The 23,669-nt window shown below is 40.4% G+C and overlaps 1 protein-coding gene and 1 pseudogene across 1 annotated transcript; both read left to right on the plus strand.

The window, feature by feature from the left end:
* The first annotated feature begins 11,858 nt into the window (after positions 1-11,858).
* LOC133042942 (10 kDa heat shock protein, mitochondrial-like) lies at positions 11,859-12,238 on the plus strand (annotated as a pseudogene).
* A 7,530-nt stretch (positions 12,239-19,768) lies between these two features.
* LOC133045981 (tubulin alpha-1B chain) lies at positions 19,769-23,323 on the plus strand. Its single transcript, XM_061128688.1, has 4 exons — positions 19,769-19,927; positions 21,314-21,536; positions 21,680-21,828; positions 22,169-23,323. Exons 1-4 carry the CDS (start codon positions 19,925-19,927, stop codon positions 23,147-23,149), a joined length of 1,356 nt encoding a protein of 451 aa, XP_060984671.1. The 5' UTR covers positions 19,769-19,924; the 3' UTR covers positions 23,150-23,323.
* Positions 23,324-23,669: the final 346 nt, after the last annotated feature.

Here is a 23,669-nt window from a genome sequence, read left to right on the forward strand (position 1 = left end):
ATTCTCTAGAGCTAAAGGGAGACAGTGAGCCATCATTTTATCACCTGCAGATACAATTTAATGGGACAATTTAGACACATCTTGCCTGAGTCAAATTAGAGACTGAGAATTATGAGGGAAGTAGTGGGGGAAAGACTAAAGAAAACAGTAAATATGGCAGAAATAAGACCAACAAGAGAAGAAATTCTTAAGGAAAAATTCACTTGTTGCCCTTAAAAGTCAAGGCATCTCAAAGGTAAATAAAACCTAAACTTTGCTGACTTTGACGCAGTGTTTATGTAAAGGCAAATAACTTAAGGTAGGCTCTGAGTATCATTGTCTTGCATCAGTTGTCTTATTTTTAAAGTTATTCTGTAGGGAGTTCTGCTCTCAGTAAGGGTGCAGTTTCTTGCATATCAATTCTACAGCAAAAAACAATTGGAAAACATGAACAAAATTTAAAATTGAAACAATCTATTTGTAGATATCAAAGCGGGACCAAGGCAGCAAGGACTTGAGGGGTTAAAATCTCAGACAGAAAAGGAGTTTGAAGAGATAAGCCTAACATTCAGTGTTTCTTTTCCTTTTAAGGAATTACTGATTCCAAAGTAGTAACAAGAGGTTGAGAAGGTGAGCAGAAAGCAGTAGCTAAGTGGCTGAGAAACTAAACTGGTCTTCCTATAGTCTTACAGAGCTTTCGGGGAAAAACCTGAAAGTTCAGGACCTAATAAGATAGAGGCACCCAGGCAACCACTCCTTACCTTTAGTTGAAACCCTCAAAGGCCTAAACCAAAGGAGAGACCAGCTCCTATAAATGCTAAAGTTCAACTTCTCGTCACAAAATCCCTGATTAGATTAAAATAGTCAGAGGCAAAAGCAAACCCTTGCAAGAAGAAGACTATACCATCCACAGCCTCAAATTATCTCTTTGTGAGAATGCTAAGTCACGTCAGTTATGTTCAACTCTTTGTGACCCCATAGACTGTAGCCTGCCAGGCTCCTCTGTCCATGGGATTCTCCAGGCAAGAATACTGGAGTGGGTTGCCATTTCCTACTCCAGGAGATCTTCTTGACCCAGGGATTGAACCTGAATCTCTTGTGTCTCCTGCATTGGTAGGCAGATTCTTTACCACTGTGCCAACCACCATGAATAGGTTTGATAAATTAAATGACAAGACAGACAAATTCAGTAGAGGAAACTGTATGAAATATAGAATGGAAATTCTAGAACTGAAAAATAATCACATTTAAGAATTCAACAGGGCTTGTAACAGCACACTGCACACAAAGGTGAAAGTCACTTAGTCTTGTCCCACTCTTTGCAACCCCATGGACTATACAGTCCATGGAATTGTCCAAGCCAGAATACTGGCATAGGTAGCCTTTCCCTTCTCCAGGAGATCTTCCCAATCCAGGGATCAAACCCAGGTTTCCCACACTGCAGGCAGATTCTTTACCAGCTGAGCCACAAGGGAAGCCCAAGAATACTGAAGTGGCACACAAATGAAAGGTAATTAGTGAATTAGAAGCAGGTGAGAAAAACCAGACTGACGCTTAAGAGATTAAAATAAGAAAAAGAATGAGAACTCCCTGGTGGCCCAGTGGTTAGGAATCCTTGCTTCCACTGCAGGAGGCCCAAGTTCGATCCCTGGTTGAGGAACTAAGAGCCTGCAAGCCACACTGCAGGGCCTGACAAAAAAAGAAAAGAAAATACAGGGGAAAAAGCATAAAATACATTAAGAGACACTAAAAACAAAAAACAAACAAAACTAACACAGATACAACTAGAGATACAGAAGACAAGAAAAAAAACAATGGGATAGGAATATTATTTGAAGGAAAAAAATGGCCAAAAATGCTCAAAACTAATGAAAGTCACAAATAAGAGATCCTATGAAATCAAGCAGGATAAATACAAAGAAAAGCATAGTTAGGTATATCATAATGTAGTTGTGAAACCAAAGATAAAGAAAAAATCTTTAAAAAATGGAGAGGAGCAGTTAGGAGTGAGACACATCTTCAAAGGAACAACAGTTGACTATCAGTTGGCTTCTCAATAGTGATGAAAGTCAAAGATAATGGAATGACACACTGTGTTGTAAGATAATAAGTGCCAAGCTAGAACTCTAAACTCAATAAAAAATACCTTTCAAAAATAAAGTAAAAAGAAAAATTAAATATATCTTCAGACAAACAAAAACTGAAGAGAACTCACCACTTGGCATACTTGTATTAAAGGAATACTAAAGGGAATTCTTCAAGCAAAAGAAAAATAATCCTAAATGAAAGCACAGATATGCAAGAAGAAATTTAGCAATAAAAAGGGTAAATAAGAATGTAAATCCTAATGTGTAATGAGCTGACCTTTAAGGATATATGAGAACAGGTAAAAGTAAAGAATTTATAGAAAGAAAAGCTATGGTTGTTCAAGAAAACAACTTGCAGATGAATTAAAGGATAGAATGTTTACTTTTGAGATCTGAATTGTGGCTGGAAAATTAAGCAGAACTATCACAAAGCAAAGAACTGAAATATAAACAGAAATCATGATAGAAAACACAAGACTTAGAGGATAGATCCAGGAGACCTAATAAGCAAATAATGGTAGTTCCAGAAGAGAAAAGAGAACAGATGGCAATACTTTAAAAAACACTATAACTTACTGGATATAAAAGTCAACTACATTTTTATATATCAAAAAAAATTAGAAATTTTAACTTTACAAAGGATATTGTTCATAACAGTATCAAAAAACATATAAAAGTGCCTAGGGATAATATTACAAAATACACAAGACATATTTAATAAAACTTTATTGAAAGACACTAAAACACACTTAAATACATGGAATTATATACTTAGCCTGTGAGTAGAAGGGTCACATCATACTATATGAAAAGTGAAAGTGTTAGTCACTCAGTCGTGTATCTGAATCTTCGAGAGCCCACAGACTGCAGTCCACCACGCTCCTCAATTCATCAAATTCTCCAGGCAAGAATACTGAAGTGGGTAGCCATTCCCTTCTCAAGGGGATCTTCCTGACTCAGGGTCGAGCTCAGGTCTCCTGCATTGCAGGTGAATTCTTTACCATCTGAGCCACCAGAGAAGTCTTGTCAAATCAATCTACAGATTCAATACAATTCCAATCAAAATCACAAAAGATTCCGTGTATGTATGTGCACATGTCATCTAGGCATGCACTAGACAAACAGCATATATTCAGAGATGGCATCTTACCAGATTTTTTTTTCTAATATAGGAGGAATAAAAGTCTCGGTGGACTATTTTATACAACATGGGGAACAGTGACATCATGAGACAAAGTACTTCCAGGGGGTGTGCTCTTTTAGAGCAAACTTCTTCATCCTTCCAAGGCTTGAGGTCACTTATGTAGGCACTACATTTGTGCTATAAATTGCCTTTCTGTTATAAAACTGAAGGATAAGAATATTTATTACTCAGAAAACTACAGATTTTTTAATCTGGCTATTCCAGATAAGGTGAAGGACTTAGTTAAGATTAAATTTGGCTATGTTCTGTTCTCTGTGTTTAGATTTTCTCTGATATAACAATTTTTTTGACAGATCACAAAAAGAGACAATGATTTTGCAAGTGTGTGTTTGAAACTATTATGCTACTAGTCTATCTTTACCATTCAAGACTTGGGATAATAGCAAAACTTTTACAATATGATCTAGAGAATTAAAAAGGAGAGTCACAAATATGTCCATTAACTGATCTTCATTATACCTGATTCTCGTTATGTTACAACGAAATTATCAGTTATATATATCAGTTATATAAAACTGATTTTTGTTATAATTTATACCTGCATTAATCAAATAAGCTAGTAAGATGATCTTACTAGCTTTATTCTCAGTTCAGTTCAGTCCCTCAGTCATGTCTAACTCTTTGTGATCCCAAGCACTGTAGCACACCAGGCTTCCCTGTCCATCACCAACTCCAGGAGCTTGCTCAAACTCATGTCCATCAAGTCGGTGACGCCATCCAACCATCTCATCCTCTGCCGTCCCCTTCTCCAGTTGCCTTCGATCTTTCCCAGCATCAGGGTCTTTTCCAATGAGTCAGTTCTTCGCATCAGGTGGCCAAAGTATTGAAGCTTCAGCTTCAGCACCAGTCCTTCCAATGAATATTCAGGACTGACTTCCTTTAGGATACACTGGTTGGATCTCCTTGCAGTCCAAGGGACTCTCAAGAGTCTTCTCCAACACCACAGTTCAAAAGCATCAATTCTTTGGCGCTCAGCTTTCTTTATAGTCCAATTCTCACATCCATACATGACTACTGGAAAAACCATAGCTTTGACTAGATGGACCTTATATTTGTTGGAAAGTAATGTCTCTGCTTTTTAATCTACTATCTAGGTTGGTCATAGCTTTTCTTCCAAGGAGCAAGCGTCTTTTAATTTCATGGATTTTGGAGCCCCAAAATATTAAGTCTGTCACTGTTTCCATTTTTCCTTCATCTACTTGCCATGAAGTGATAGGACCAGATACCATGAGTTTTGTTTTTTGAATATTGAGTTTTAAGCCAGCTTTTTTCACTCTCCTCTTTCACTTTCATCAAGAGGCTCTTTAGTTCTTCTTCACTTTCTGCCATAAGGGTAGTGTCCTCTGCATATCTGAGGTCATTGATATTTCTCCCAGCAATCTTGATTCCAGCTTGTGCTTCATCCAGCCCAGCATTTCACATGATGTACTTTGCATATAAGTTAAATCAGCAAGGTGACAATATACAGCCTTGACATATTCCTTTCCCAATTTGGAACCAGTCTGTTGTTCCATGTCTGGGTTCTAACTGTTGCTTCTTGATCTGCATACAGACTTCTCAGGAGGCAGGTAAGGTGGTCTGGTATTCCCATCTCCTGAAGAATTTTCCATAGTTTGTTGTGATCCACACAGTCAAAGGCTTTAGTGTAGTCAATGAAGCAGAAGTAGATGTTTTTCTGGAATTCCCTTACTTTTTCTATGATCCAATGGATGCTGGCAATTTGATCTCTGGTTCCTTTGCCTTTTCTAAATCCAACTTGAACATCTGGAAGTTCTCAGTTCACGTACTGTTGAAGCCTACCATGGAGAATTTTGAGCATTACTTGGCTGGTACCTTAGCTCTTTACTATTTACTATGATATCTACTATTTACTATGATATCTTAGCTCTTTACTACTATTAACTTTAAAGATTTATCAAAGAATACATGTATATAGTTTAAAAATGAAATATTCTTCATCTCAACTCCAATTTACACAGGTTTGTTCACTTTGGTTAATTTTTTTTTTTCACTTTGGTTAATTTTTCAAGCTATACTTTTACAAGCTGCCCCATTTTCTGTATTTAGGTTGTTATATACATGTTATATTTCATTAAAAAATTTATGAAAACCACAAATCAAGTACTATTATTTTATTTTTTATTTATTTTTTTATTTTTTAAGTACTATTATTTTAAAACAACAGCTTTCCTTCTTCATTCCTCCTCTAACCTTTTCACCAGAGGCAATTACTCCCAATTCAACTAACTATTTCCTTTGGAACTAACCTGTTTATTTCTAAATAATATGCCTATGCTGGAATGTCTTGATTTTTCACTTTTAGACATTTTTTATCTTTCACCATTCTGGTTGAAAACTTAGTTCTTTTATACTTGTCACATTTTGCTTCCTGGCTATTATCTCATTGACAAAATTTCAATTTAAACAAGCTGGTGTTTATGTTACTATGATTATTTAAGTATTACTCATTGCTGAAGCAAATAGTGCATTATAATCATGCTTCCTTCCTCACACAAATTTTTATTCTGCAGAATTACATAACTGCCTCCTTTTTTGGTTGATTTTCCACATAAAATTTTAAAATGCTCCCACATCTCTGCCAAACACCCGTTAGTCTTTCTTTCTTTCTTTTTCTTTTGTTCATCTGTATTTTCCTTCTCTATAACTGAAATTTATCATCTCACAAACCCCCACCAACTGAAAAAAACTTAAATACTACTTTTAAGATAAATCAGTTACTTCCTATTTAGAATAGTCTCGTTTGAGTGAATATTTGGTCAAAATCAAGACTTAAACTCTTATATCCTCTCTTTCTCTTATTTTCTCTAAAATGATTTAAGTTCCTAGAGGGGCTTGGGTATTATTCTTAAATTCAAGGAAGGGAATCTGACCCCTGTACTGTGTTCTGGCCTTGCTGGCCTTTGCTGAATTGTAGTTTAGCACATCTGTCTTTAGACTTCCTGTGCTGATATCTTGGGTTCCTGCCTTGACCTCTAGTCTAAGGCCTTTTTACGCCAGTTTGAAGTCTCTTTCAGATTGCCAACCATCTCAGAACTTCCACACCCCATTGGGTACTTGGGATCTCTCAGCTGCTTTGCCCATCATGGTGGGATATGGGGAAGCAATTTGTAAGGTTGCTTTTAGTCTGCCTAGGCACTTCCCTCAGCTGTGGCTACTTCCCTGCTCAGGCACTATGTTGTACTTCTTTAAGAGACTTGCAGTTCTCCATGCTATACCCTAGAAAGTGAAACACAAATTTTATCTGCTTAGAACATCTCCTCAACCAGCTAATCTACCCTCACCTCAACAGCCAGGGTCAAGGCCCAGTGGAGTAAGATATAAGAATGCTAGATCTTATCACAGGAATCCATAAGCAGGTAAACATTAATCATTCTGCCTTAGATTCACCACTTCCTATCTGTTGGTTGAATTCTTTCTTCTTTTTGGAGAGATAATGATTCTTTTCATCATCATGCATTCTTCACATTTTCGAGGATCCTGGCAGGAACTTTAAATATGAAGTCCTGCTACTCTAGTTCTTTCAAATACACAAAACCTTAACAAAACCTAGTTCCTGCAAATAAAGACCTTGCTTTCAAAATATTACTAAATCAAAATACACCTATGACAACAGAATATTCTGTAGATGAAAAATAAAAATAATGAGAATACTCACCAGGTGTTGATAGGAAAAGATATCTAGCATATATTGACGAGTGAAAAAAAACAAAGTAGAGGGAACTTGCCTGGTGGTCCAGTGGCTAACACCCTGAGCTCCCAATGCAGGTGGCCTGGTTTTGATCCTTGGTCAAGGAACTAGATCTAACAGGTGACAACTAAAGATCCTGCATGCTGCAACTAAGACCTGGTGCAGCCAGGTCTTAAAATTAAAATAAATTTTTCTAAAATAAAGCAAGGTACAGTACAGCATGCACAATAGTTTGCTACTACCCTTTTGTATGTAAGAACAGAATGAAATAAGAATAAACAGATCAATCATTTGGTAAAATACGCACTTTCATAAAGAAACATCAAAAGAATTCACAACAAAGTAATACAAATGCTTATCAATAGTGGACAGAGGGGAGGAATAAGATGATTGAGCACATGAGTACGTATTTTAGTGAGGATTCTCCAGAGAAACAGAACTGGTGGTGAGGTGGGAATGAGGTTGAAGAGAGAAAGAGAGACAGATTTTATAAGGTATTAGTTACAGAAACTGAGAAGTCTCACTCTGCTGTCCATCTGCAAACTGGAGATCCAGAAAAGCCGGTGATGTAGTTCAAAGGTTGGAGAGCCAAAGATATAGACTCCTGTTTAGATCCAAAACCTGAGAACCAGGAGCACAAAGGTCAGGAGGAGATCCCAGCTCCGTTAGAAGTCACTTTCAACTACTGGATCCTCTTTCTAATCTTTAAAAGCTGGAGTGCTCCAGGATTTAGTCCTGGGACCTCTTTTAATCTACACTTTCTTCCTCAGTGACCTCATCCAGATTCTATTCTGATGATTCCTAAATTTATCTCCAGTGTGACTTCTCTGCACTTTAGCCTTTTGCCTAATCATTGTCTCTATACTGCATCTCAAACTTAACATCCAAAATTGATCTTTTGATTCCTTCCATTTCCCTATACTTATTCCTCCTTCAGTATTCCCCAGTGTTGCTCAGGCCCAAACCTTTGGAGTTATGATTGGTGTCTCTCTTTCTTTCTCACCCTCAGCCAGTACATTAATAAATCGAGTCACCATCACCTTGAAAATACATCCAGAAACCCGCCACATTCTACCACCTCCCCCACTGACTGGTCCACTGGTCCAAGCAATATTTTATCTGCATTAGTGCAATTCCCTTCCAGCTCCTAATTTTTACTCCACTCTTAACCCCCTATAATTAATTCTCACAACAACCAGAATAAGCCTTTTAAGATAAGGCAGAAAAAGTCACATCTTTGCTCAAAGCTATGTAATGGCTTCCCATGATTTTTAAAATAAAACATAGTCTTTTTGCAGCTAGTATGAAAGACCCTAACATGATCTAGACTATTTACATGGCTACTTCTCTGACCTCATTTCATAACACTCTCCTCCTTACTTACTCTGCTCTGATCTCATTGACTTTATCCATGCTTAAAAAAAGATGTACACGCTTAACATCAGAGCTTATGTACCTGACGCTCCCTCTGCTTGAAATGCTCACTATGTTATTTCATCCAGGTCTTTGTTGAAATAACTACTTCCTCAGAGAGGTCTTCTCAAATCACTCTATCTAAAATAGAACTCCTCAAAAAAATAAAATAAAATAGCACACTCCTGTAACTTCAATCTCTTTTCCAGACTTACTTTTCTTCACAGTACCTATTAGTACCTAACATATTTCATCTCTTTCTTAGAATATAAATTCCATGAAGAAAGGACATTTTATTCATTGTTTTATCTGTATGCCTCGTGCTCAGTCACCTTAGTTGTGTCTGACCATTTGTGACCCCCTGGGCTACCCCTGGACTGTAGCCTGCCAGGCTCCTCTGGCCATGGGATGTTCCAGGCAAGAACACTGGAGTAGGTTGCCATTTCTTTTTCCAGGGGATCTTCCTTACTCAGGGATCTAACCTGTGTCTCTTATGCCTCCTGCATTGGCAGGCTGATTTTTTACCCACTGAACCACGTGGAAAGCCCAGATTATAACTACCTAACACTTAAAAGGAGTACCTGCCATCATATGCTCTCACTATATATTTAAATCAATATATATTATCCCATATTATCCCATAAATAAATAAAAACAGAAATCACGCTCTTTTCTACAAGCACACAATGTATACTTTCCAGTCTTTAACTTCTCTACAACATTTGACATTTTGCCACTTCTCTGTCTTGAAACTCTCTCCTTGGATTGTGAAAGTCCCCTAGTTACCCCTCTCTCATCACTGCTTCCCAGACTCCTTTTATAGGACCCTTTTCTCTACTTCAAATATGACCATTCTTCAGATTCCCTACTAAAGTTAGGTTCTCTATTAAGACCACAACTCTCAGGACTTCCCTGCTGGTCCAATGGCTAAGACTTTATATTCCCAATGCAGGGTGTCCAGGTTCAATCCCTGGTCAGGGAACTAGATCCCACACATCACAACTAAAAGTTTGAAAGCCACTACTAAAGATCCTGCATGCCACAACAGTGGTCAAAGATCTCATGTGCCACAACTAAGACCCAATTCAGTTCAGTCACTCAGGCGTGTCCGACTGTTTGTGACCCCATTAACTGTAGCACGGCAGGCTTCCCTGTCCATCACCAACTCCTGAGCTTGCTCAAACTCATGTCCATCGAGTCGGTGATGCCATCCAACCACCTCAACCTCTGTCATCCCCTTCTCTTCCTGCCTTCAATCTTTCCCAGCATCAGGGTCTTTTCCAATGAGTCAGTTCTTCACATCAGGTAGCCAAATATCAGAACTTCAGCTTTAGCATCAGTCCTTCCAATGAATATTCAGGACTGATCTCCTTTAGGATGGACTGGTTTGATCTCTTTGAAGTCCAAGGCACTCTCAAGAATCTTCTCCAACACCACAGTTCAAAAGCATCAGTTCTTCAGCACTCAGCTTTCTCTATGGTCCAACTCTCACATCCATACATGACTCCTGGAAAAACCATAGCCTTGATTAGACGGACCTTTGTCAGCAAAGTAATGTCTCTGCATTTTAATCTGCTATTTGGGTTGGTCACAGCTTTTCTTCCAAGGAGTAAGCGTCTTTTAATTTCATGGATGCAGTCACCATCTGCAGTGATTTTGGAGCCCCAAAATAAAGTCTGTCACTGTTTCCATTGTTTCCCCATCTATTTGCCATGAAGTGATAGGACCAGATACCATGAGTTTTGTTTTTTGAATATTGAGTCTTAAGCCAGCTTTTTCACTCTCCTCTTTCACTTTCATCAAGAGGCTCTTTAGTTCTTCTTCACTTTCTGCCATAAGGGTAGTGTCCTCTGCATATCTGAGGTCATTGATATTTCTCCCAGCAATCTTGATTCCAGTTTGTGCTTCATCCAGCCCAGCATTTCACATGATGTACTTTGCATATAAGTTAAATCAGCAAGGTGACAATATACAGCCTTGACATATTCCTTTCCCAATTTGGAACCAGTCTGTTGTTCCATGTCTGGGTTCTAACTGTTGCTTCTTGATCTGCATACAGACTTCTCAGGAGGCAGGTAAGGTGGTCTGATATTCCCATCTCCTGAAGAATTTTCCACAGTTTGTTGTGATCCACACAGTCAAAGGCTTTAGTGTAGTCAATGAAGCAGATGTTTTTCTGGAATTCCCTTACTTTTTCTATGATCCAACGGATGCTAGCAATTTGATCTCTGGTTCCTCTGCCTTTTCTAAATCCAGCTTGAACATCTGGAAGTTCTCAGTTCACATACTGTTGAAGCCTAACTTAGAGAATTTTCAGCATTATTTTGCTAGCATGTGAGATGAGTGCAATTGTGCAGTAGTTAGTTAGAAAATTCTTTGGCCCGGTACAGTCAAGTAAATAAATATTAAAGAAAAGAAAAAAAAGACCATGACTCTCCTAGCTCTACATATTCCCCTGACTGGTCTTAATCATCCTCGTGGCTTATTTATCATCTTTCTGTTGAAAACTTTTCAAATCTGTATCTCTCTCTCCTCTCTTCATATCTACATATATGACTGACTGATGAATATCTCCAAGTACGTGTACCACAGATACTTAAACCTCAAAATGTGTCAAACACTAACCTGTTAACTTCTCCTCTGTCCCTTCTTCAGTTCCCACCCACTTCTTCCTTCAGGATTCTGATCTCATTGAAAAATACCACCATTCAACCAGTTACTTAAACCAAGAACCTGAAAATTAACCTTCATTTCTCAGTTTTCTTCACACCCTGTGTCCAGTCAATCACCAAGTTCAACATTTCAACAACAAATTTCATACTAAGCACCTACTATGTAGTAACAAATCTGAAGAAAAGTGGCTTTATGATTGGCTAAGCAGCCTCACAGTGTTAGAGCACTAGTTGACATCTCTGGTTCTGTTTACATTAAGGCCCTCAAGGTCTTAAATTGGCTCCTGGCATCATACCATCACAGAACATTTCCAAAAGCAGAAAGGAAGGGATAGGAGTGAAACAAGAGGGCTTTCCTCAAGTTGCAATCTTTTTTGATCAGGGAGAAAAGTCATTCCCAGAAACACCCTAGCAGACTTCCCTTTATGTTGCTTTGGCCAGAACTGGGTCCAGTTATGAAGGAGACTGAGAAAGCAAGCATCTGGCAAAGCGAAACAGAGTTCCCTCAATCCCTGGGATTGAGCACATGCATACCCTTAAAAAAAAGAGGGGAGTTATCTTGGCAACAAATAAGAGAAAAAAAGTGGTTTCAGAGACAGCAATCAAAATCGATTTCCACGAAAACAGACATGGAGCTTGCATTCTAATTAAGGAGAAATTTTAAACATAAATATACAAACAAGGTAATTTCATATTCTATAAATGCTATGAAATCAGGCGATGTGATAAAAAGTAATGGGCATATTTTGATGGCAAAGCTGATAGAATCTACTAGTGGAACTGAACATGACAGAATGATAAAAAGGCGATTTCAACTGCAAGTCTCTCCTGGCAGCAGAGGCACAGAGTACTACTCACAATGGGGGCTGGTGAAGGCATCATGGGGATTTAGAAAATTTCTTCCTCTCTTTGGCCAATTTTAGTTGAAATGAGCACAACTGAAACTGTAACCAAAGGAGGCATTATGCTTCCAGGAAAATCTCAAGGAAAAGTATTGCAAGCAACAGTAGTAGTTGTTGGATGGGGCTCTAAAGAAAACCAGCTCCTGTGAAAGTTGGAGATAAAGTTAGAGATAATTCTTCCCCCAGAATATGGAGGCACTAAAGTAGTTCTAGACAGTAAGGATTATTTCTTATTTAGAGATGATGACATTCTTGGAAAATAAGTAGACTGAGATAAATTACTATTGAAAGGGCATCACATGAAGCTGCCAATTCCAGGGAAGTTTTTAAATTTTTCATGTAAATCATTTCCATGTTTTCCTTTTATAATAAACTAATGATATCCAAATTAATGACATCCAGTGTCTCTAAAATTGTTTTATTGCACTGATTTAAACATTTCCAAAACAAACAGACAACAACAACTCCAAACAGAAAAAATGACTCCAAAGGTAATACTCATTTCCATTCATAAATGAAACTTGAGAAAGATAATAATGAGTCTAAAGTCATAACACTATTAACTGATAGTCAGAATTGAAATTAGTACTATCTGAAATCAAAGTCAATTTTCTCTCCCCTATACATTGATCTGTGGGGGGAAAAATACACAAAATGCCATATATAAATTTATAACATTGTAACAAAAAGAATAAAAAGTCAAGTATTTGAAAATAGTTGATGCTTAGAACTTGTTTCTATTTATTTTTGTCTTTCATTATAGGATTGGTAAAATGAACAAAATACTTTGTAAAGTTTTGTGTCTAAACCAAATATGGAACTATCAAACACGTTACTGACTTTAAAAAAAAAAAAAACACCCATTACTGACTGTTAGAACAGTAGCAAATGGCCATGATATTAAGTAGCAAAGATAGGAGACGCAAATAGCAACACAGGGTTTTAGCACTATATCAGACTCAGACCAAATAGCCACAGGCCCAGAAACACTCTGACAAAAAGACCTACAAAATCAGTTAAAAAGTTAAGACAGTAGATAATACTGTGCTTATATTAAAGTGATAGATAACTACTATTTAGTTGTTAAATATAGACAAAGTATACATACCTATATATAATATAAACAAATAGAGCCATGTACTCCAAAGTCTTTGACTGTGTGGATCATAACAGACTGTGGAAAATTCTTCAGGAGATGGGAATACCAGACCACCTTACCTGCCTCCTGAGAAATCTGTATGCAGGTCAAGAAGCAACAGTTAGAATCAGACATGGAACAACAGACTGGTTCCAAATTGCGAAAGGAGTAAATCAAGGCCGTATATTGTCACCTCGCTTGTTTAACTTCAGTGCAGAGTATATCACGCTAAATGCTGGGCTGGATGAAGCACAAGCTGGAATCAAGATTGCTGACAGAAATATCAATGACCTCAAATATGCAGATGACACCACCCTTAAGGCAGAAAGTGAAGAAGAACTAAAAAGCCTCTTGATGAAAGTGAAAGAGGAGAGTGAAAAAGCTGGCTTATAACTCAACATTCAGGGACTTCTGTGGTGGTAAAGCAGATAAGAATCAGTCTGCCAATGCAGGGGACACAAGTTCAATCCCTGGCCCGGGAAGATCCCACGTCCCACAGAGCAACTAAGCCCATCAACTACTGAGCCCAGCTCTGACCTGGGCTCTACCATGCTTCATAACAAGAGAAGCCACCATAATGAGAAGCCCGCACACTGCATTTAAGATCCAGCACAGCCAGAAATTTAAAAAAAAAAAAACAAAAAAAAAACCTCAGCATTCAGAAAACTACGATCATGGCATCTGGTCCCATCACTTCATGGCAAATAGATGGGGAAACAGTGGAAACAGTGACAGACTTTATTTTGGGGGGCTCCAAAATCACTGCAGATGGTGACTGCAACCATAAAATTAAAAGACGCTTGCTCCTTGGAAGAAAAGCTATGACCAACCTAGACAGCATATTAAAAGCAGAAACATTACTCTGCCAACAAAGGTCTGTCTAGTCAAAGCTATGGTTTTTCCAGGAGTCATGTATGGATGTGAGAGTTGGATCATAGAGAAAGCTGAGTGCTGAAGAACTGATGCTTTTGAACTGTGGTGTTGGAGAAGATTCTTGAGAGTGCCTTGGACTTCAAAGAGATCAAACCAGTCCATCCTAAAGGAGATCAGTCCTGAATATTCATTGGAAGGACTGATGCTAAAGCTGAAGTTCTGATATTTGGCTACCTGATGTGAAGAACTGACTCATTGGGAAAGACCCTGATGCTGGGAAAGATTGAAGGCAGGAAGAGAAGGGGATGACAGAGGTTGAGGTGGTTGGATGGCATCACCGACTCGATGGACATGAGTTTGAGCAAGCTCAGGAGTTGGTGATGGACAGGGAAGCCTGGCGTGCTGTAATCCATGGGGTTGCAAAGAGTTGGATATGACTGTGCGACAGAACTGAACTGAAATTTAGTATGAGTGAAAAAGAAGAAAAAAAAAAGTCAGCCTTTCCTCTCAGATACTAAAAAGGTAGCAATATAAACCGCCTTAACATTATTCAACATTTTTCTGGCATAAAGATACCAGACTAGATTATATTTAAAGGTCTCTTAGGGCTCTGCTACTCTCTGAAATCTAAGGTATTATCAGAGATCTTAAAAAAAAAAAAAAGATTCATATATTTCCTCATTCACAGCAGGGGAATTCACAGATTAAAAGGTTAGCAAAGCTAATGATTTTAGAAAGGTATCTGGGGAAACATATGGGCCCGCAGGAGAAATATTCTGCAGTGAACGCTTTAAGGTTCTGCAAAGCTAGGAGGGAGGAGGTGTCTGCTTTCAAATGGCTTTCATCCAGAGCAGACAGCAAAACGGAGTTCAGCAGTATGGTTCGCTAACACTCATCTTTCCAGTCAAGGTAATTATTTTCCATCTTCTTTTAAGAAAAGTGAGACAATATTCAAATATACTCCTGTCTCCTATGACCCTGTTTGGGACATGTGTACAAATTTGGATTTTGACTTGAAAACCATTTTAAAGGTTTATGACTACAAGAATAATTATTAGAGGGACTTCCCTGGTGGTCCAGTGGTTGGGACTCTGTGCTTCCACTGCAGGGAGCACAGGTTCAATCCTTAGTTGAGGACCTAGGACCCCAAATGCCTCATGTAGTAGCAAAAAAAATTTATGTATATATATTTTTTCTTATTCTGATTTGATAAAGTTTTTACCAAATCAGAATAAGAAAATCATTCAATATGAATTATGAATTTTTACAGTCTATGTTTTACTGCTTTTGTTCAGTTCAGTTCAGTTGATCAGCCGTGTTCAACTCTGCGACCCCATGGACTGCAGCACGCCAGACTTCCCTGTACATCACCAACTCCCGGAGACTGTCAAACTCATGTCCATCGAGTTGGTGATGCCATCCAACCATCTCATCCTCTGTCGTCCCCTTCTCCTCCTCATGCTATTTCTGTTACAGAATTTGTCAACAGCAAAAGGCAAAACAAAAACCTAAGATGATGATTATCTGTTTAACATCTAATCCAAGCATCACTGTTAAAAACAACTTATTTTACATGAAAATAAAAGTTTATACTGAGCTAAACAAAATAATGGATTTCCATTGAACATCTAAATCATCTAAATAATTTCCAACTAAAATAAATATTAAATGGCATACATAAATAAATGTATCTACTTTTGGTTTTTTAATTTTTACAGAGACAAAAAATATTTAGGTCCATTAACAAATGTTTTATGCCACACTGAAAAATTTTATTATGAGGAAGCATTTACAAATGTATATATGGACATCCCTGGTGTCAAGTGGTTAAGAATCTGCCTGCCAATGCAGGGGATAGAACGTGATCCCCAGTTCAGGTCACCTGCCACAAGGCAATTAACCACTGAGCTTGCACTTTAGAGCCTGCAAGCCGCAACTACTGAAGCCCATGCGCCCTAGAGCCTGCGCTCCACAACAAGAGAAGCTAACACAGTTAGAAGCTCTTGCACTGCAACTAGAGAGAAAGCCTGCACACACCAAAGAAGACCTAGTACAGCCACAAATAAATAAATAAAAATTATAAGTGTGTTTGTAAGTTTGCTAATCTACTGCAGGATACTCATATTGATAAACAGTTCACAATTGTCTGCTAGTTTCTAGTTTTCACTGGGAAGCAAAGATTACAAACAGTAAAAGGCCAGAAAAAGAACTGAGAATACAAAATTAACCAAAGAGAAAGTGTCAAACATTTAGAGTAATAAGCATAAATCAACTGCACAAACTATGTGGACTGATACTGAGAAAATGAAGGCAAAGCAACAAGCACCCCTTTGGAAGCTAAGAAACAGTGGAATGCCCATGAAAGTGTTCTCCTACCACTGTGGGAGGATTTACTGCAATTTCCTTATTTTTTCAGACTGTGATTCTGGGACATTGGTGAATTATGATTACCATGTATTTAAATATAAAATATATATATTATCTATATTTATCTGTATAGACAAATGGACACTATGTGTCTTCAATTTATCTATAATTTATAGATAGATTTATACTTATTATTTATAAAGAGAATAATTTCATAAAATGCAAACTAGAATACATGCATGGCATATACTAAAAATAGGAAATACATGTCCGCTTATTACACTTTTATTTTAGTTACTTATTTGGTTTTATATATGTAAGTACGTGCTGGGCCACAAATACACTTCATTTCTTACTGTGAAATCATCCAACTCATTTGAAGGTTGCTGTTCTTATGCCACAGTAAATTAAGCAACAAAAAGGGTCTATGTAGCCAGTTGAAAAGGCCAAAACAAGAACCACGACCCTTGCTGCCTTATACATATGCAGATGACAACTCAAGACTGTAGTCACTCTCTGGTAGGCTCACACTTTGTTGCCTTGTCTTTTCAGACTTACAGCCAAGCAGCAGTCCTTTAAAAGAACATCTTCCATTTCTTACAACTATCTGCAAGGCTAATGAACTCTGCTGGTAGCTTCCCAGATATTTGTAAATCTGCCATCAGTTTAGAAGTTGTTGTACTACCTTTCAAACTTTTATTCTTCCTACTCATATTAGAGCAACCCTTTCTAGCAATAACATGGGAATCCTGTTGCCCCTCCCTGTTCTATCATTCCCAGTATAGCAGAGCCCTTTCAGAATGAAACTACACTGTAATTTCCAAAAAGCATATGACTTATTTTAACTATATTATGTAGGAGTTTATAATCATTTAATGTAATGCATATTTACCTATGGGGCTTCCCAGGAGGCTCTAGTGGTAAAGAACCCACCTGCCAATGCAGATGTAAGAGACAAGGGTTCCATCCCTGGGTCAGGAAGATCCCTGGGTGAGGAAGAAAGGTATGGCAACCCACTCCAGTATTCTTGCTTGGAGAATACCCTGGACAGAGGAGCGTGGTGGGCTAAAGTCCATACTGTCACAAAGAGTCAGACACGACTGAAGCGACTTCACAAACAAATATAGGTAAATATGCTCTCCTCCAAGAATAAACCTGAAGTTACTCTGTAACAACTGCCTTGCATCATTTCTTCTCTAGATAAGCTTTATAAGTTTTTGAGAAGACAATATTTGTACTAAAACTGGACTTATGAGGGGGAAAAGATACTCTTAAAAATACAGACTGCTGTAGAAGATCCCTTGCCAAAATCAATTTGTAAAAGAGCTAAAGCTTCTTGCAGCTATGCAATCTTCTATAATTGCTTTTGAAATCTTTTTAATACTTGGGTAAAATGAATATTTAAATATTATTTCATAATTATCTGTGATCCTATTTAGTTAAGTGTCTGAACCTTCTGATATTTTTGACAAACATTACCAAAATCAAATTCTAAACAAAGATTTTTTGACCTTAGACTAACAGGCATTTTTCTTTTTTTTTTTTTAAACTGGCATTTTTCCAGAGGGGCTCTGGAGCATCTCAAAGGATCTGTTCTCCCTCCTTATAAAAAGAAAGATATTACAGTAATTAGGTTTATTTGATATGTTAAATTACATGGGAAGCACTTTCAAATAAGAAATAATACTAAGCCTTCTTTACATTACATCTGCATTGATCAGCAATGCTTTTGAGGAAAGATCTTGATCAAAAGAGGTAAATGTGAACATAAATAAAGGAAACCTCATTTTAAATGGAGTCAGGAAGCCCTGAAGGAAGGACTCTCAGTACACGTAGCACCAGTTGCAGTCTGCATAACCAGCAGGGAGAAGGAAGATAAGAATCTTACTTTTCTTCTGGTATGAGAGAGGACATTTTAACACAGGTACTTCATCTCCTGCTTTTAAAAAAAGGAAGGTAGATCCCACTCTGCCCCAGCAACTACACTCTAATCACCACTTATAGCCAGCGAGAAATGGCAGCAATCTTGAACTCTCATTCTTCTCCATGAAGTTTTCTTCAAACAGTCCCCCCTACAGTTTCCTCCTAAAAGCGAATAAAAGCACTCTCCTTTGTTCTCTGGATTTGCCTGACTCCCCATAAACTTGCCTGTCCCAAATTGTGATTCTCTTCTGTTCCTAAATAAATCCATCTTGCTGGTTAAACAACTGGTTGTTTTAAGAGTGGCAATGTATATAAACGTAAAATCACAATGCTGTACACTTGAAAGTAATGTAACATTGTATGTCAATTACATTGTATGTCTAAAAAAAGAAGAGTTTAACAAAACTAGGGTTTCCCTGGCGATTCAGTGGTTAAGAACTGTCCGCCAATGCAGGGGACATGAGTTTGATCCCTGGTCTGGGAAGATCGCACATTCCTCAGAGTGGCTGAGCCCAATTGCCAGTAATTACTGAGTCCCCCAACTCCCCAGATCCCTAAAGCCACAACTACTAAAGCCCTCACGCCTTAGAGCCCGCAGTCCCCAAGAGAAGCCACCGCAATGAGAAGCCTCCCATCACCGCAACTAAAGTAAACCCATATACAGCAAGGATGACCCACCGCAGCAACGCGCCGCGCCCCCGGAAAAAAAAACACAAAAAAACAACTCTAGCCCAAGCAATCTCTACCTCCTAACATCTTTGATAATCAAACAATTTCCTCTCTCCCCAAGTTTCTGTCCTCACTTCTTCAATTCGGCTACCCAATTTGAAACGTGTCTTTAAATCTCCCGTTCTAAAAGGCCCTAGAGCTGTTTCATAAAGTTGGTTGGTTTCCGACTAAAAATGGGGCCTACACTACCCTTTTAATAGCTCAGTTCTTCAGTGCTTAGGTGCTTACTCTTTAAATGACTTAAATACTATTTGGGGCCTTTAGTTTAAAGAACAAGTAAACCAAGTAAAACTATTCAATTTTTTCTAAACCTTGCTCCTCCACAAGATCAGGTAAATGCATTCTGTACTGCCATTTTAAAGAAACTGGGAAGAGAAAAACAAAACTCATCGACAAATGATGACAAGGTGGAAATAATCAGCTGAGCTATCTGGACCAGAAGTTTCTGCATTTCATGGTGCTTCATCTTTAACACTGTGCAGACTTCTTAAATCTTAGGATTCGCCCAAAATAACGGCAATCGAGCCCTCATCCCCAAGTTGGTTTCTTCCAAACCTGCGCCCCACCCCCATCCTCACCCCCGCCCAGGCCCCGGCAGCCATGCGCCAAAGACTGCAGCACCGGAGCTCGCGGTCCGCAGGCGCGGCGGACCCCGCCCCGCACGGCCGGCGCGGGGAGGTGGCTCGGGGCCAGGAGCCCGCCTCTGCGGCGGCTGAGCCGGGCGCCTAGTGGGTGCTCTCGGGCGGAGGAGGGGCCTGCGGCCCTGGCACCGCCTTTGCCTGCCCGCCCCTCCCCGGACCGCTACTTAAGTGGCTCCCGCACCGCCCCCGCTCCAGTGCGTTACTTACCTCGACTCTTAGCTTGTCGGGGACGGTAACCGGGACCCGTGTCTACTCCTGTTGCCTGCGCCTGCTGACCCGTAGCCACCATGGTGAGTGGACCGTCGACTTCGCTAGGGAAAACGAGCCGGGGGAGCACCAAGGGTTTCTAGCTGGAGAGGGCTGGCCCCACCGCTGTCCACTAGGAGGGCGAAGAGCGAGGAGGAAGCCGAGGGTGAGAGTAGATAGACCTCGATTTATGGAGAAAGGCTGGGGCCCAGGAGGAAGGGCGCCACCGCCTTTTCTTCTGGGACTGTAGAATAGGATGGCGGGACACTGGTTCTCCTTCACCATGGTTGGCGCTCTCATTTAGTCCTAGCTTCTGGGTTAGGCGCCCCCAAGACCCTGCAGTCTTTTCCCGCGCATTCCCATCCCCCCCCGCCCCTTAGATTCTCCCCAGGCTTTAGCGAGCGCGCGCGCGCGCTCTCCCCTCCCTCACTTCCTCCTCAGCACGAAAACCGGAGGCGGGAAGGAACTGCGCACGCGCGACCGTTACCTTCCCGCCTGGGAGTGGCCGGGAGCCCGCCACTGCAGTATGCGCATGCGCGCTTGGGCGCTGCAGGTCCATGACTGGAGGGCCTATCTCCTGTTACCCTGGGTTCTCGTTAAAAAAATAAAGAGTAAGGTGAATGTGGAGAAGGACTCCTTATCGATGTGCTGCACTGCACCAATATCTTAGGACAGCTAACTCTCAGCAGCCTGTAGAGGCCATCTGTTTCTTCCTGCCCTCCGCTGCGTTAGGAGTGCGTGTGGGAGCAGGTGGTGGCGGTGGGGGGTTTTGAGGTAATAGAAATCGGATCTGGGTTTCCGATAATCCCCTGCTGCGTCGTGACAGATATGGAGGTACTGAACTGAGCTTCCCGCCTGCACGAAGCGAAGATGGTTGGCCATGGCTGAGCTTCTGCAGACGTGGCTTTTAAGAGCTTCTGCAGCTGCGCGACTCCGCGAACCGCAGAGGGGCGCGGGCGCGCGCCCTGAATTGCTCATTCATCCTTTGCCGCAGAGCCCCACCCCTCGTCCCTGCGGCCAGGCATTTCCTCTGCACTGCTCTGGCCACGTGCTTCCTGTGCTGGGAGCTGCCCGGAAATCTGGCCACCTACTCTAAAATGGCATTCTGGGCCCTGGGCGCTAGATGGATGACCTCTTTATCTTGATGCTTAAAGGAGGAAGCAATGACTAAGCTCTGCTCTTGGTCTAAAAAGAGGCCTTCCCGATTTACACAGTGAAAGGAAATTAAAAGCAATGTACATCAGAAGTATAGCCCACCTACCCTAGATTTTTTTTTTTTTTTTTTTTTATATACCCTAGATTTTTTTAAAAAGCATTCCATTTTAAAAGGAAATTTAAGATTAGGTTTCCGTAAACATTTAGCATTTTTGTTAAATGTCTTGTGGGTTTTGTGTGTGTGTGTTAATGCGTTTTTTTTCTCTCTCCCACAGCGTGAGTGCATCTCCATCCACGTTGGCCAGGCTGGTGTCCAGATCGGCAATGCCTGCTGGGAGCTCTACTGCCTGGAACATGGCATCCAGCCTGATGGCCAGATGCCAAGTGACAAGACTATTGGGGGAGGAGACGACTCCTTCAACACCTTCTTCAGTGAGACGGGCGCTGGCAAGCATGTGCCCAGGGCAGTGTTTGTAGACCTGGAACCCACAGTCATTGGTGAGTTGGCTTCAGTAGCTTCAATGAGAATCCTGGGGGTCTGGGACAGGAGGTGTGTCCTGTGGGCCCCACTGATACCCTGGGGTGGAGCAGACCTATGTGAGTTGTTAGTGATGGGTGGCTGCTTCATTTTCCTTTTCCAGATGAGGTTCGCACTGGTACCTACCGCCAGCTCTTCCACCCTGAGCAGCTCATCACAGGCAAAGAAGATGCTGCCAATAACTATGCCCGAGGTCACTACACCATTGGCAAGGAGATCATTGACCTCGTCTTGGACCGAATTCGGAAACTGGTATGTTTATTCTCAAGAATAAAGTAAATTGATGAACCTAAGGGAGATTTTGAAATATGCTTTTTTTTTTTCAAACACAACTGAAATGCAATAGTGAGGTTAATTATTCCTTTATAGTTTTTTAAAAGTTCAATTAAAATATGGACTATTTGATGTCTTTTGATAAATATTCATGAAGATATTTTTAATAAAGAAATGAGTAATTTAAGGAAGGTCTACATTTCAAAAGTTTCTGTCAATGCAATCTAATTCTTTGGAATTAATATGAAAAGTGAAAATCTTTACTATGATGACATCACAAAGCAATAACTATGTTTTCTCTATTCCTCCTTTTTAACAGGCTGACCAGTGCACGGGTCTTCAGGGCTTCCTGGTTTTCCACAGCTTTGGTGGGGGAACCGGTTCTGGGTTCACCTCCCTGCTGATGGAACGTCTCTCTGTCGATTATGGCAAGAAGTCCAAGCTGGAGTTCTCCATTTACCCAGCCCCCCAGGTTTCCACAGCTGTCGTTGAGCCCTACAACTCCATCCTCACCACCCACACCACCCTGGAGCACTCTGATTGTGCCTTCATGGTAGACAATGAGGCCATCTATGACATCTGTCGTAGAAACCTCGACATTGAGCGCCCAACCTACACAAATCTTAACCGCCTTATTAGCCAGATAGTGTCCTCCATCACGGCTTCCCTGAGATTTGATGGAGCCCTGAATGTGGATCTAACAGAGTTCCAGACCAACCTGGTGCCCTATCCCCGCATCCATTTCCCTCTGGCCACATACGCCCCTGTCATCTCTGCTGAGAAAGCCTACCATGAACAGCTCTCTGTAGCAGAGATCACCAATGCTTGCTTTGAGCCAGCCAACCAGATGGTGAAATGTGACCCTCGCCATGGTAAATACATGGCCTGCTGCCTGTTGTACCGTGGTGACGTGGTTCCCAAAGATGTCAATGCTGCCATTGCCACCATCAAGACCAAGCGCAGCATCCAGTTTGTGGACTGGTGCCCCACTGGCTTCAAGGTTGGCATTAATTACCAGCCTCCCACTGTGGTACCTGGTGGAGACCTGGCCAAAGTACAGCGAGCTGTGTGCATGCTGAGCAACACCACAGCCATCGCTGAGGCCTGGGCTCGCCTGGACCACAAGTTTGACCTGATGTATGCCAAGCGTGCCTTTGTTCACTGGTACGTGGGTGAGGGCATGGAGGAAGGAGAGTTTTCTGAGGCCCGTGAGGACATGGCTGCCCTTGAGAAGGATTATGAGGAGGTTGGTGTGGATTCTGTTGAGGGAGAGGGAGAGGAAGAAGGAGAGGAATACTAATTACCATTCCTTTGAGCCCTGCAGCATGTCATACTCAGCTTCAGCATAGCTGACAGGCATAAAAACTTTCTGACGAGATTGTCTTCGCTTTCAACAGTGATCATGTATTGCTTTTCCATGTGTGTCTGTAACACTTACATCCTGTCTCAAAAGTAAAGATTTTAAGAAAGAAAAGAGAGAGTTCTGTGCTTCTTCTAAATTGGTTTCTCCAAGAAGTACTTTTCACTCCTACACCTAAAAGCCTGCCACTGGAAGTAATATCAAGGATTTTGCTCCAGGTATCTCTGGGAGGAAGGTGTACTCGAAGGTAAAGCAGAAGAGCTGTCCTCTGAAACTGGTCTGTTAACATCATTTCAACCAGTATTTTGTTGAAATCTAGCTCAGAGTCCTTGGAAAGATGCAAATTTCAGATAGTGATTTTGGTACTCGTTTTTGAGGTTATAAGGTAATTATAAGTTAGGTTTGGGAAAGTTTTTAATATCCTACAACTATGCTGTGTAAAGAGGCCTGCTAACCTATC

This window comes from Dama dama, chromosome 3, assembly GCF_033118175.1.
Source record: "Dama dama isolate Ldn47 chromosome 3, ASM3311817v1, whole genome shotgun sequence".
NCBI lineage: Eukaryota > Metazoa > Chordata > Mammalia > Artiodactyla > Cervidae > Dama > Dama dama.